General features: G+C 43.5%; 1 protein-coding gene across 1 annotated transcript; it reads right to left on the reverse strand.

Moving 5' to 3' along the window:
• Positions 1–8,194: 8,194 nt before the first annotated feature.
• LOC149275182 (transgelin-2-like) lies at positions 8,195–10,254 on the reverse strand. The gene is made up of 4 exons (XM_089504922.1): positions 10,072–10,254; positions 9,288–9,453; positions 9,090–9,192; positions 8,195–8,336 (listed from the first exon to the last, which is right to left on the reverse strand). Exons 1-4 carry the CDS (start codon positions 10,252–10,254, stop codon positions 8,195–8,197), a joined length of 594 nt encoding a protein of 197 aa, XP_089361048.1.
• Between the last annotated feature and the right edge of the window lie 3,167 nt (positions 10,255–13,421).

Below are 13,421 nucleotides of genomic sequence, written 5' to 3' on the forward strand. Positions count from 1 at the left end.
ACCTCATTTAGCCGAGTGATTATTATTCAACCCATTACTGGCCCTGAGCGGGAACCAGGGCAGGACAGCTGTTAATGGCTGCCCAGAGGCCCGAGAATCACCCACTCGCTCTATCTGTTGGTAAACATGGCCTTCGTGTTCCCCATCTCTGCCTCCTCCTCACTCTGTGAGCGTGGATGTTCCTGTGGGCTTCTCGTCCTTTAATAACCCCAAGGAAGCCATGGAGAGGGCAGTATTTTTTTAAGGAGTAGGAACCCTGCATGGGAAGCTCTTGGGTTTGGAGTCTGAGACTCAAGAGGTTGAGTTGACCTCTTCCTCCTCTGTGAGTCCGTATCCATCTGGTCTCAGGACGAGGAGCAGGAGACCAAACTCCACCACCTGTGGCTGATCCCAGACGCGTTTCTCTTCCTTGGTAGTTGGCGACCCTCGCTGCCAACCAGGGCAGACCTTTGAAAAACAGCCCTTTACGCCAGTAGCTTCCATCCCTCCTGGAGCAATCCTCTCCCACCATTACTCCAACATAAATCCTACACGTTAGAACATATCTGCCAAGTCTCATGAACTTTAAGGTAGAAGTCCCAAGTTTAACCGTTCTGTTCCCATAGTTACTATCCTCATTTCCTGGTGCATTAGTACAAAAAAAATTTACAATCTCATGCCTGATAACAGTGTTTAATGCAATACAAAAATATCAACAATTAGAGTTAAATTGAGTCAGTCTTTAAAGGCTGGACAGTCGTGATCAAGGGGTTAATAGGCTGTCCAAGACTTGTTTTATGGGTAAAGCATGGATCTGTAATCGTGAAGATAAACCAGCGCCGCAGGGCAAAGTGCAACGTTTGCTTTGTGTGCGTTGTTATTTGGTTAGCGGCTCTTCTGAACACTTGTGCGCAGCGGCAGAGGTTATCCTGCGCGATGATGTCATCATTCTTACTCTAAATTCTATGAAACAAGATCTCCTGGCTTAACCCTTATTGATTCTGATCTATTTAATCGATAAAACTACCTAGACTTTATCTTGTTGACAAAAGCACTAGTAATACCTTTTCGTGTTCTGTCCATTGTTATAAATGTTTTTTTGGGGGAAAATTTCCACTTTTAATAATATAAACTTTTGTGGGAAACGCAGAAGTGCAAATGTGTAGATGTGGATAAAACAACATGGTGACATGTTACTGCAGCCTTGTACATACTACAGTACATGTGAGGTTCAATAAACTGGGACTACAGCCAATGGCAGGGTACCTCACAGCATTTACGGCTTTTTATCTGTGAGGGAGCCTCTGACTGGCTGAGATTGTTTCACCTGATCGCTCCAGAAAACATTCCTCGCTCGCGGTTCAAATACACGGCGATAAGAGTTAAATCTTATTCTATTAACAAAGTAATTAATCTACCTGATTAACCAAACCTAGCCTAAGAATAATACTGTGTGGGTGGCTGAGGATCACCCTGCTCGGTGTACGGGTGTTAACGTCTGGCCCCGTTTATCACATCACCATGCGCGGTGCCGGCCATAACCCTGCAATGGAACAGAATTGAGTGTTAGAAGGCGAGTATTCATGCGTTATGCCCCTGATCCTCCTTTCCTCTGTCTCACCTTCTTATGCAGCCTTCCATTCCTTAGTACTTTGGGAAGACGACCCTCGTGGTCTGCCTGTTCCTCCTCCTCAATGCAGCATCTCGCACTAGCGCCTTCTTCATTTCGTTCTTACACACGAGACGCCTCAGGTCTACCCCGTAATCCATCTGCTCCGTGTAATCCTTCTCCAAAAGCTTCTTCTTTAACCTGACGTGGATAAGGGCGATGAAACGGCTGAGATGGTGGCTGTCTCTACCCTGAACCTACCACGCAGGCAGGACTAGAGCAGTCTAGAACCCAACTTGACCGATCTCTTATATTATACAACTATGCGTTGAGTCATTCGTACCTGTGCCACTTCCTGGCCTCCACCCTGTCCATGTGCCCTCGGGCTTCAGAAGAATATTGTCTCGTGGGCAGGGGAGTCCAGTGTTTTTTTCCGGGTATGGCCTTGGGGTCCTTCGGTGGCTGGTGCAGAGCTCTGCAAAAAGGCGGCTGAACATACAGAATAACGGTGTAAATGCTACAGATCGTTTTGGCTTCTGCATAAATCAATTAATAATAATGATTAATTTTCTGTTGCCACTAGAGGTCCCCGTAAAGCTAATTTAACGGCCATCGGAAACGCCAACCTTGTAGAATCCTCTTACCTGTGGTTCCAGGCTTCTCATGGTGACACTTTGTCGGAGGCTGAGAACCTTGAGCTTGGTGTCCACCTCTCTCCACTTCATTTTCTCTCTTCTCTTGTGCAGAGTCTCCTTTTCGTTTGAGGGAGGCTGAGGAACAGTAACATGAGAGATGGGAGCAGGCCAAGTATCTTATCGTCCTGATGAAGGACCCGTATTTCACCTGCCAAACGGTTGGCCTTCGTATTTTTTTTGCTGCCCCGTCTCATAATTTTAGCCAAATTCTCATTTTGGGATAGTTAAACCTAGGTTTTCATTTGTTCAAGAGGCTCTTTAGCTCATTTTCTGGGCAGACCTGTGTCTATCCCATGGCGGCTGGTATTTATTGTATGAGCCTCACCTGCACCTCCAGGCGTTTTGCAAATCCGACACTTTTTTTCCTTGGGTTTGATCAGTTTCTTTTTATTTTTAGATGTCTTGTAGCCTCTCCCCATCATAAACATTTAAGCATAAGATAATTTAAAAAATAAAAACGTATTTACGATATCAGGTGTTCTCTCCTCTGCCGCGGTGCCCTCGGTTTCCTCCGTGGTGATTGTTACGAACGATGCTGTTGGATTCTCTGAGGGAGCCCTGCAAACGCAGCGCGAAAAAAGAAACCGTTAGGAACACATTTAATACACAGTTCTAGAACTCCATAGAACCTGGAACTTACAGAGGATCTTGATTCGGCTTCTGGCTGACAATAAGGCTGGTCCCTGCGTTGTTGGCAGCTGCTGGCTCCACTTTTTGTCCATGGTCTCCGTTCCTCTTCACGTGGAGCATTTCATGTTTGGGAGGCTGCTTATAGGAAAAAACAGAAGAGGTATTCTAAAACCCAAATGTATCAAGGTAGTTGACTTCTACAGCTGCCAAGGATATCCCCGTGTGCTATGATGTAATCACTGAAACGGACCCCCTGTGTTAGAATAATTGTAATTGCCTCCCCTACCATGGATTATAATTTACGAGTATTCACCTTTAAGGTTGCCCGGCTTGATCTCTTGGTCTCCTTAATATGGACCCAAAAGTCTGACTTTATGCAATGGAAGTCCTTGGCTGTAACTTTTATGGACAACCCCGTTGGATGTTTAGAGGGAGCCCTGCAAGACAGGAATTAACAAAAAACCCGGTTGTGTTAGACCGTACGGCAAGAAAAGACAGACTCCCAACAAAGCAAATCTAATGACTCGAGGGGTGGTCATCGGCCATCCTTACGTCACCGAAGACCTCCCCTGAGCCCGGAACCTACAATGGATCTTGAACCATCCTCTTTTTGTAAATCCGATCGGTTCTTGCCATATGGGGCCAAGTGGCTGATGAACCCATGTCTCCTTCAGAGTGCCTGTCCATATCCACTTGGATGCCGACATCTCTGCGAGACGGCTGTATATAAAGCAAAAATAAAAAATCTGCATTTAATTGGTGCTCATGGACCTTGGTGGTGGATTTCTGCAGCGGCTAAAGAAGCACTTGTTGCATATGGTGAAGCCACTGAAACTGGTGGACACTTTCTTTAGGATTATGGGCTCAGATAAAGGTTAATGGCACTAGCATCTCCTCTATTCCTGATTTGCCTTCTCTCACCTCCTTAGGCTGGAGCCAAGCGACTGATCTGTTGGGATCCAGTTTCTTGGTGGTGATTTTCATAGACCATTTCTTTGGAGCCTCCAACGGAGTCCTGCGAAAGGGCGCATGAAAGAAGAAGCGTTAGACTCTATGCCAAAGGAACATTACAGTGATACATTTAATATACAGTTTCAGTAAGCAAGAGATCTTTGATGATAGAGGCCGGATTTAATCCTTGAATTCTTATTAGACCTCCTTAAGGCATAATATAATATGGTGGCCATTGGCCCTTCGGACGCCCCCTTGTGTTCCCAGAACCTAGAACTTACAAGAGATCTTGAACCCGGTCGGTCGTTGCCTTGTGCACAATGGAGGCTTGTGGCTTGGAGTTTTTGTCTGTCGCCTCCATTCCTGTTGGGGGGGAGCCTCTCGTCTTTGGGAGGCTGCTTATAAGAAACCAGAAATGTTGTGTAATCCTGATGTAACATGTAACACGCAACATACAACCCGCACTTTTTGGTATTCAGCAAGTCCCAATAATGTGTATAGAAACATTATTTTTCTTCTAAATGCCCCACCCAGTTACACAAATACACCAACAGGGCACAAAGTGACATAAAAAGTCTTGGGAAAGCCCCATTTAAAAAAAAATACAAAATTTTGTAGGGCAGTCACAATTTTGGGACACTGTCCCATGTAGTTCTTGTGGCCAATGGGGAACATGGGGCTTTTGGGGTTGCCATGATATCATTGTTATCCATATAATTACATCTGCCCAGCAAATCCTTAAATATATTTAACATTAACGTTACGTAACGCCAGGCCAAGTTCTACTGGACATACTGAACATAATCATTTTTATATATGTCTGATATGTAAATGAGGGCTGCCCATAATAAAGCTATGGATCTTCTCATTGGCCAGTAATGTACACATCCATATTACTATAATATATATTATATTATATATTAGATTAATATATAGATTTTAGGAACGTACTAACAGCTCCCTTAGATTCCCCCCTCTTTGTTATGGGAGCCAGAAAGTGGTGGGGACCGCTGGGTGGGGCTAGTGAGTAGCGGAAGTAGGTGGGGATAAGTAAATCTCCGCCCACCTGAAGTTTAAAATAACTTTCTCACAGGGCTGTTAAGCAGTTGCCGTGGCAGGGGGGCAGAAGTGTGAGGAAAGTGCAGTGGCCTGTTCTGCCCCTGGGGTATTTCTAATATCATTCATTACACGCAGTGCTTCTGAGGGGTCTCTTGGGCTGCTGGGAAGCTATTTTCTGGGGTAAAAAAATCTACATTTGTTGGTAATTATTCCCTGAAAGGCCCTTATCCACGTCTGGGCCATACAGCAGGCTTATATGTGTATAACCATTGTACAGCTCTGCTGAATATGATGGCACTATATAAAACATTTATGTGAATTATAAAATTAGCTCCCTGAGCCCTGTTCATTATATAGTATAATGTGGCCTACACGACACATTAACCGCTCCGTTACTTAACGCTTTCCTGACAGGCTGTACACGGCAACTGAAGTGTTAACCCAGGACCATCTGCTGTACTATGCAGCTGGATTGTGTTTGTCCCCGGCCAACATCTGTCCAAACAGAGCCCCTCCGGCTTCACAACCTGTTACTGGCTTTATAAATTAAACCGTGTAAATAAAACTCATTTTTCTTTTAACTGAAAATGTATTATTGCAAGTATGTTTGTGCTGCTACCCATAGCTACCAAGAGGTCTGTGTTTTTAGGACAGTCCTGACCTTCAGGCCTTTCTCCTAGCTGTGAACTGGTTACTGTGGAAGCAAAAAGAGGATGACATGGGTTCACATCACATGCAACCTATGTTTTATTGTTACACGCATGCTTCAGTCTCTAACAAAAAGTACCGCGTCCCCCTGCAAGACATATAATTGTGGCCCCCAAGATCATTGTACAGATACGCGGTATAGCCTTGCATAGTAACATACTTACACTCACATTCACACGCATGCTAGCGTACCTACACGCAGTAACATACTTACACTCACACCCATGCTAGCGTACCTACACGCAGTATCATACTTACACTCGCATTCACACGCATGCTAGCATACCTACAGGAAGTAACACTCATTCACACACACACACACACACACATGCTTGTTTACACACATGCTTATTTACACACACACACACGCTTGTTTACACACACAGACACCTTTGTTGTCTCAGGAGGCGGTAGATCGGCTCTAAAGCTCCCTCGCGGTCCTCACGCGCCTCCTGTGTCCCAGCGCCGAGAAATGACGTCACATTACGGCGCTCAGACTCGGGCTGCTGGGCCTGAGGGAGTGCGGACCGCGGCGCCGTCCTAACAGTATGCCCTGGCCGGGGGGAGCAGACTAGAGCACCGGCACTCGGGGGCCCCCAATTTTACAGCGCTCCCCCCCCCCGGCATAACGTTACGTCCGTTCCTGACTGACCTGAGGCCTACACTTATGATAGGCCGGCTCAGCCTTTTTACTGTCCGCAATTGCATTCTGTGCTTCTTTGGGGAGGTAGGGGACACTTGGTTGCAGACAACTTGGTTATTGGATTTAGGGACTGATCTGTATCAAGTTTTTCAGCTCTGGCAATTTAAATACAAATGCAAAAAAGTGACCACCAAGCCTTCCCCTTATCCCTAATGCTGATCATGTCTTTTTTTCCACATACCACCTACACAATGTTTTACTTTCCCAACAAAACATACTGAAATTTATGTGTGTATATATATATATATATATATATATATATATATATATTATTTTAAGACAAAAAAGTTCCCTCTTGACTGTTTTTTATCATCTTATGACCTTGCAGGACGAAGGAGAACATTTTCTAAGAATTTCTCATTCGCTGTAAAAGCCGGGATAAAGGAAACATCAATCTTCATTCAGTTATAAAAGAAAACACAACCCTTAGGGGTAAATATTTATTCTGGAGCGCTGCTGCTGCTGCGTGTTAGGAGTCGGCCAAAGACACCGTGCTAGAGCGCAAGTACGGATAATGGAGCCAGATCTGGATTACGTTTAACTCCTTCCCGGCTGAGCCAACAAAGCATGTAGAAGCCAAAGCCAGTTTGTCTTATCTTGTCTCCCCTTAAAAAAGGTAAACATTTCAACATCATAACTGGTTTTAATGTGTTTTGAAATGTCCACAAGCAGGGCTGGACTGGACATGATTAAGTGGGCTTGGCACTTTAAGTCCAGCAGCCCCAAATGATGTAGGTGAGGGCCCCGGCTTGGTACGTGCGACTGCAGATTACATTTTGGTAGTTTCCAGCTACGTCTATTAAGCCGGCGGACTCGCACTGCAGGACCTGATCTGCTGCTGCTGTCGTGGCAGTGTTAAATATTTGTCACCGGCCATTTGCCTGGCGTGCCAGATGGCCAGTCCAGGCCTGGTTTAAAATTGATCTGCCATGATCCTAGATTTTATAGACTGGTATATTAAATACTTGCATTTTTTTTAACCAAAGAAATGATTTGCGTGGAGCTGCAAGATGGCAGCGTGAACATACAGAACGAGCCCACTCAGAAGTATAAACCTATTTTGGTCTTTATTTGGAAATGTATTCAGCATTTTATCACAAGAGCAGACAGCAGAGCCACGGAGTAGGCAGGTTCCACTTCAGCCACAAGGATTGCCACAGAAGGAGTATCTATAACATTCATTTCCCTTTGAGTGATTTTGTTCGTGTCGATATGACACACCACGGGATTTTTCACCAGCCACAGGAAAAACCAAACTATCAGTCCATCAGACTTTGGTATAAAAGCCCTTGAAATTTGGTCAAACATTTTGAGAGAAAAAAAAAGTTAGACAAGACAGCCTTGGAATGTTGAGGGATCTAAAAGGGTTCTGTAAAACAGAAGGGTTACATGAAGACAATGGTAAAGAAACACAAAGATGTCTGTGTGTAGGTTCCTCGGATAAGCAATAAAATCTAACCATATTTAAGATGGTAAATAGTGCTGTAAGACGCTTGGCGTATTGAAAACACAACCACCAATTGAACATTAAAATACTTTACACAGGTGGTCTGGCTTTCCATCTCACATGTGCTTCAAACAAAATGTGTATTTGTTTTTTTTTATGTGAAATATTGATTTTCCCTTGATGGCTTGAATGACTTGACGTTTTAGTTTCTATCGGATTGGGACATTGGTTTCTACTAATTTAGCAAAGTGGTGTGGAGCCTAAAGGCTGCATTTAGAATTGCAAAGCGTCCATTAAGGTGTTGCTCATAGGCACGGAAGAAAGAAGAAATCTGGGGGATAAAACAGAAGGAAGGAGGAGACGATTGAGTAATTTGTCACGCGTTTCGCCTGGGGCTCGTTGCTGTTGTGCGGTCAGAGAATTTGTCTCGGCATGCCGTAGCCTGTCATTCCAGACTGTGATGCTCCTTTATTGGTTCCCATTTGAAGGCCAATCACACTCTGTCCTTCTTTTAACTTGTCCCGGGAGAAATCACGCTTGTTCTCTTGAGACTTCCTGCAAACATCAAAGGAAAGGCATAAGCAAAATAAACGTTATGTTACGTGTCCAAAGAAATGTTGGAGCAGATCCAGGTTAGGGTGAGTTGAGTAATGGGTATGGTACTTCAACAAGGGGTCGGGGCCTCCAAGGCATAATTCTGTATGTATTATAGTGTATATATGTGTGTGTGTGTGTGTGTGTATATATATTATTATTATTATAGTTTCAGATCGATAGTGGGCTACATTCTGAGTATTCGTTTACAGCAAGTTTGTATGTTGGGGTATTAGCCTTTATTGAAGGCTATATGTGCTATAATATCTGGCAACCCAAAAGGAGAGCCGATATATATGTACACATAATAAATAACAAACTTTTGGTTTACTCGGTTGTCGCTACCTGTTCAATGTCCGTCCTAAGATACTTTCAAGTGTTTAGTGAACATCGTATGTGTTTAAAAACCTTGATGTTCTCTCTGAAGTTAAAAGGCCATCTCATTAGGGGTGAACGTATGTAGTGTCTTCTAAATAGACCCTCTACGATAGCAAAGTAGATAGTACCATGCTAGATTATAATTCTCATGTTTTCATTCCCTTCATGCAATATTAGTAGTTGGTTGTGAGAACTTCATTTGCTTAAAAGGTTTGCACCCTTGGAAGCCGCTTTAACTAAAAAGGAGGCATGTTAATACGTGGCTATCCCCACCTTGTATATGGGAAGCCCGCACAAAATGTCTTTGTTACGCTGACATATTTAAATGATACTTACTTGGGGAACCAGAGGGGGTCTCCTTGAAAAAACCCATCTTGTTTGGTAACAGCGAGACTCCCTAAATTCATCAGTGTCCTCTGGACGCTAGCCAAATCCTTAGCTGCGGAAACACATTAAACGTATATATTAGAACAAGTGATTCTCCTGGTGGGTCGGGTTCTAGTTTTCTTATGGCTTTTTTTCCCCCCTCTGTACCTTCCCACAAGTCAACTGTTTGGAAGAGGTCAGTAGCTGGAACACCATATCGCTCGCATGCCTTCAGGAACTGAGAGATTTGCTCCATCTGTTTGAATGCCATTCCCGACTTTTGCACCTTTGCCACGGAGTTGGGGGCGAGAGAGTTGATGAGAGTAGAAAGGACCTAAAAGGACAACGGAAGATCTGTGAAGATACTGCAGACACTGGAATCATGAAAACTCTAAGTATCATCTTGTAATATAATTTGACTCTTAGACTAAAACTTTCCATTATGAGGAAGACGGCCCCAAAATATTTACAATTGTTTGCAGCCGTCATGTCCCGTTATATGTATTCCAGTTAATGGCTGTGATTAATCTTTTAAACAAATTCTCATATTTTCTTTTTATTTCAGACCCTTCTTTTTTTTAAATAAAGTAAGACTGGCTTCTCGTTTGTTTTAATTGTGAGTGGAGTCATCGATTTTGATAGCAACATTTTTTAGTCATGTTGAGGAGCATTTACATTTTAAGGATTTTCTTTACTGGCCAAGTATGCCCTACTCTTCTCCTAATCCGATGACCACCTGTGAACCTCAGCATTAAAGTTAAAATTAGTGCAAGCCTTGTTTGTTGAGATTTTTAGATCTCTCTACTGGGCCAATTCATTAAAATCTAAAGAAAAGGTAATGATGTTTTCTATAGAATAGGAGGGGTTATTTCACAAGGCTAAGAACCTTTTGACCACTTGAGCCTAAGGGTTCTTGCCGTGTTCCTTGGCAATTAACCAGCGAAGTACTCACAGTGCCGTCTTTGAGCCAGCTGCTGAAGGCTGCTTTGCCTGGAGCTTCGGGTTCACCGCTTTGGGGCCCACACTGTGCGATGATCCATTTGACGAGGATGTTCTCAAGTTCTGGATCGTACTTCTGGTCGATCTTCATCTGCACTTCTCTGCTCAACCCATATGAAGGTCCCTTGTTTGCCATCTTGGTTGGTTATTGTCTCTCTGCATTAGTGAAATAAGAATATGTTAAAATTGAGGTGTATATTCTAAAATGGAACACGCACGTGTACACAAATCAAAACAGAGTCTGCTGGTCTGGGGAAATCAAGTCTCTGATCTCCATTCTAAGGTCGGGAACAGCTTTTCCTTATTGAGGTCAAATAACATCAATTACTTTATCCAACAAAGAACAAGTGGAGGTCCAGAGGTCCACACAAACCACAGACTCTACATCGCGATATTATAAGTGTGTGCCTGTTTGCAATAAGCTTTATCCCTGATACAAAGACACAACTCTAATATTGCAACAGTTTGCAGCCAACAAACACAACAACAGGAGTTGAACTCCCGACTGATGTGCTGTAATTGGACAGCCCTGAGCTACGGTACGGAAAGCATTCTCCTAACAAAGCAACGTACATGAAACCCTCTTGAATGGCTGACCTTGTGCACATCTGCACTTTAAAGGCAGGGAAATTGTGCACATACAGGAACACCCGTAACACTTCCTGTTTGCATTACACGGAAGCTGTGAAATTCAGATACTGCTATACGCACACACGCTCCCGAGGAAGAGCTTTAAATCACTTAAGAAACAACCTCATGATCTACGAGGAAGGAATTGTAACTGGATTTTTTTACTTCACGTTTACACCAGGAAAATATATCTGATGCGGTATCTGGATACATTTATCTTTTTGCTGTCATGGTGACACATCCCTGGTTGATGGTTTATTATTGCATAGTACAATCTGTATTGTTTGCAAAACCACGGGCTTGCCCATTCTTGCATTTGTGTTACCAGGTTTACTAGTTCTGCTTGACTTTTGGAATATCTACTTTACAGGAAAACTATACAGTTTTAATCTAGGCCTGCGGGTCACTTTCCGTCGGCGCCTATGATTTTATAAACCATACTTCTGTCTCGATTACCCCCGACTCGGTCTTCCTTTATTACCCCATTATGACTCGGAAACAAGTCTACTGCACATAGTTCTATAACAAGCAATTTATGTGGATTTATTCAAAGTATACAGCTGCGTTGTTGCCGTTCTACACCGATGCCGCGGCAGCTGAGTCCGTAAAGCAGATTTGAGAACACCAAAAGAGATTATTTTTAGAAAGATAAATGCTTCCAAAAGCCGTGCAGGTCTTGAACCTTGGGGGAAAAACAAGGAATATACAGCCATTGTCATTTCCCCAATGTCCCTCCTTGGAGATTTCACAGTACTTTTCCACTACTCCTTCGGAAGCCGGCCAGTATTTTTATCTGGTAAGCGAGACTGTTGCTTAGACGCTGAGCCCGTCTAAACACGCCTGGCTCCTCTGTTTGATGATTTTTTTACAACAAGCGCCATCGTCCTTTTGTGTAAAACGGAAAACCTTTATTTTCAAAAAACATTCTTAACTCTCCCTTTGAGAAGACTCCGCAAACTAACACGATACTGAGGTCTCACTCGATTGGCAGAACTCTTCTCGTGTCGGGGGTTCTCTGCCTGTACTACGTTTTAAAAAAGAGGCCGTCCTAACAGATTAGAGCAGATAGTGTCCTTTTTTAATATCCCATTTATAACGACAGCCCTTGGCCTCCTCCCTGTTCAGCTCACACACTGTGCCCAAATGGGTGTGAATACTGCCGACGCTCGTGTGAGCAGCAAACATAGGCATACCCAGATAACGTACAGAGAGAGGGCGTCCAAAGTACCTGATTTTCCACAGGAATGGGGTTTGTGTTTGGCCTCCACTGGGAACCAGAGAAAGGCTCAACCCTGACCATGTCAGTGATCCTAGTGCGTCCTGGTAAACCGTGTGTTAATGTGGACATGCCTGCCCATTGTCCCATGTATTAAATAGTAGACACATGGGACATGCCACCCATTAATTGTTGGCAAGAACTTTTTCATTATTGGGATCAGGCCAGCTGTCTGATATCGTTGCCCCGTTTAGGGGTTAACAGATCATAATTATTTAAGGAAGAAGTATCCATCTGTCTCAGGCTGTCTGTTTATTTTAATGCTGCGTACTTCTGATTTTGTATTTATAGTAAGCAAGAATGCTACGCATCGACAGCCACGTCTGAACACAATCAGCTTGTTTACCGTGTATCTTTTGTTGGACGAATCTCAAATTCCACGTTTGTTAAACAATTATTATTCAGTGTAACTAGAAAACAGGAACAGAACTTTGCATTCCGTCCTACTTCTTATTATACACGTTGGCGAGGTATCTCATTTGTTCATGTTGGTCTATAGGTGGCGTTCCGAGACGGGCATTTAACTGACAAACCTCGACTGAGCCGCATGGGGGCCACCTCAACGCAATTTCTAAGACTTGGGGGCATCATCGCTTCTCATCTGTTTCGCTAATGGTTACTTTTTAATTTTATATTTTTTCTTTTTGTATTAATACAAAAGAGTTTCTTCTCTAAATCTTTAACTTTGGTATGGCGTGAGCCGAAACAATCCCAAGATGATTTGATCCGCCATAAAAAGATGGGGGAAATCAAGAAAATCTGAAATGGTGAAGACACCAAGCTCAGCAGACAGCCCAGCGATGGGAAGCCCACGATACTTTTTATATATATCGGCTTCTAATGCAAACTTAGAAGAGCATTCGATTAAATCTGCTTCACATAAAGGAAAGAAAACTCCATCTTCAAAATCAGGATGGAAGCCAAGTGTGAGAAGGTGGTGACTGATACTGAAACGAAGATGATAATAGCTTGGTTTTCATACAAATTGCCCATAGCTCAGAGGTTGGGTTATGGCCATTGAACACTGAGGCGCTTGCGTTATTGTATCGGGAAGAAGTTTGTTTTTGGAGTCCTGAAGAACATTCATGTGACCACGTATAGTTTGGCAGGCAGACGCTGACCAAACTACAGGCCCCTCTGGAGCTAAAGGAGCTTCAAAGTGGGAGCAAAGTCCTTTTGGCGTCCCAGGTACAGATCAAATGCTTAAGAACTGAAGATTTTGGCAGGGCAGGGAAGCAGGAAGTCTGGGAATTTTCGAGATATGAGATGAAGTTACAAATTTCATGAATTACCCGGCGGAAAACTTCCAGAAAAAGCAGAGTATCTGCGCAGTCTGCTCCTGGTTCCTGCTCGAACACGCCAGAAGGAAAATATTCAGTGAGAAGAGATTCCAAATG

This window comes from Sceloporus occidentalis, unplaced genomic scaffold (assembly GCF_023333645.1).
Source record: "Sceloporus occidentalis isolate IW3139 unplaced genomic scaffold, rSceOcc1.0.p SCAF_296, whole genome shotgun sequence".
Classification (NCBI taxonomy): domain Eukaryota; kingdom Metazoa; phylum Chordata; class Lepidosauria; order Squamata; family Phrynosomatidae; genus Sceloporus; species Sceloporus occidentalis.

Excerpts from the sequence above, each read along its gene's own strand:
- LOC149275182 (XM_089504922.1), bottom strand. The coding sequence starts at position 10,254 with ATGGCAAACAAGGGACCTTCATATGGGTTGAGCAGAGAAGTGCAGATG. Across the intron at positions 9,193-9,287 it reads AACAGTTGACTTGTGGGAAG|CTAAGGATTTGGCTAGCGTC; the intron begins GTACAGAGGGGG and ends GTGTTTCCGCAG. Across the intron at positions 8,337-9,089 it reads GACCCCCTCTGGTTCCCCAA|GAAGTCTCAAGAGAACAAGC; the intron begins GTAAGTATCATT and ends TGATGTTTGCAG.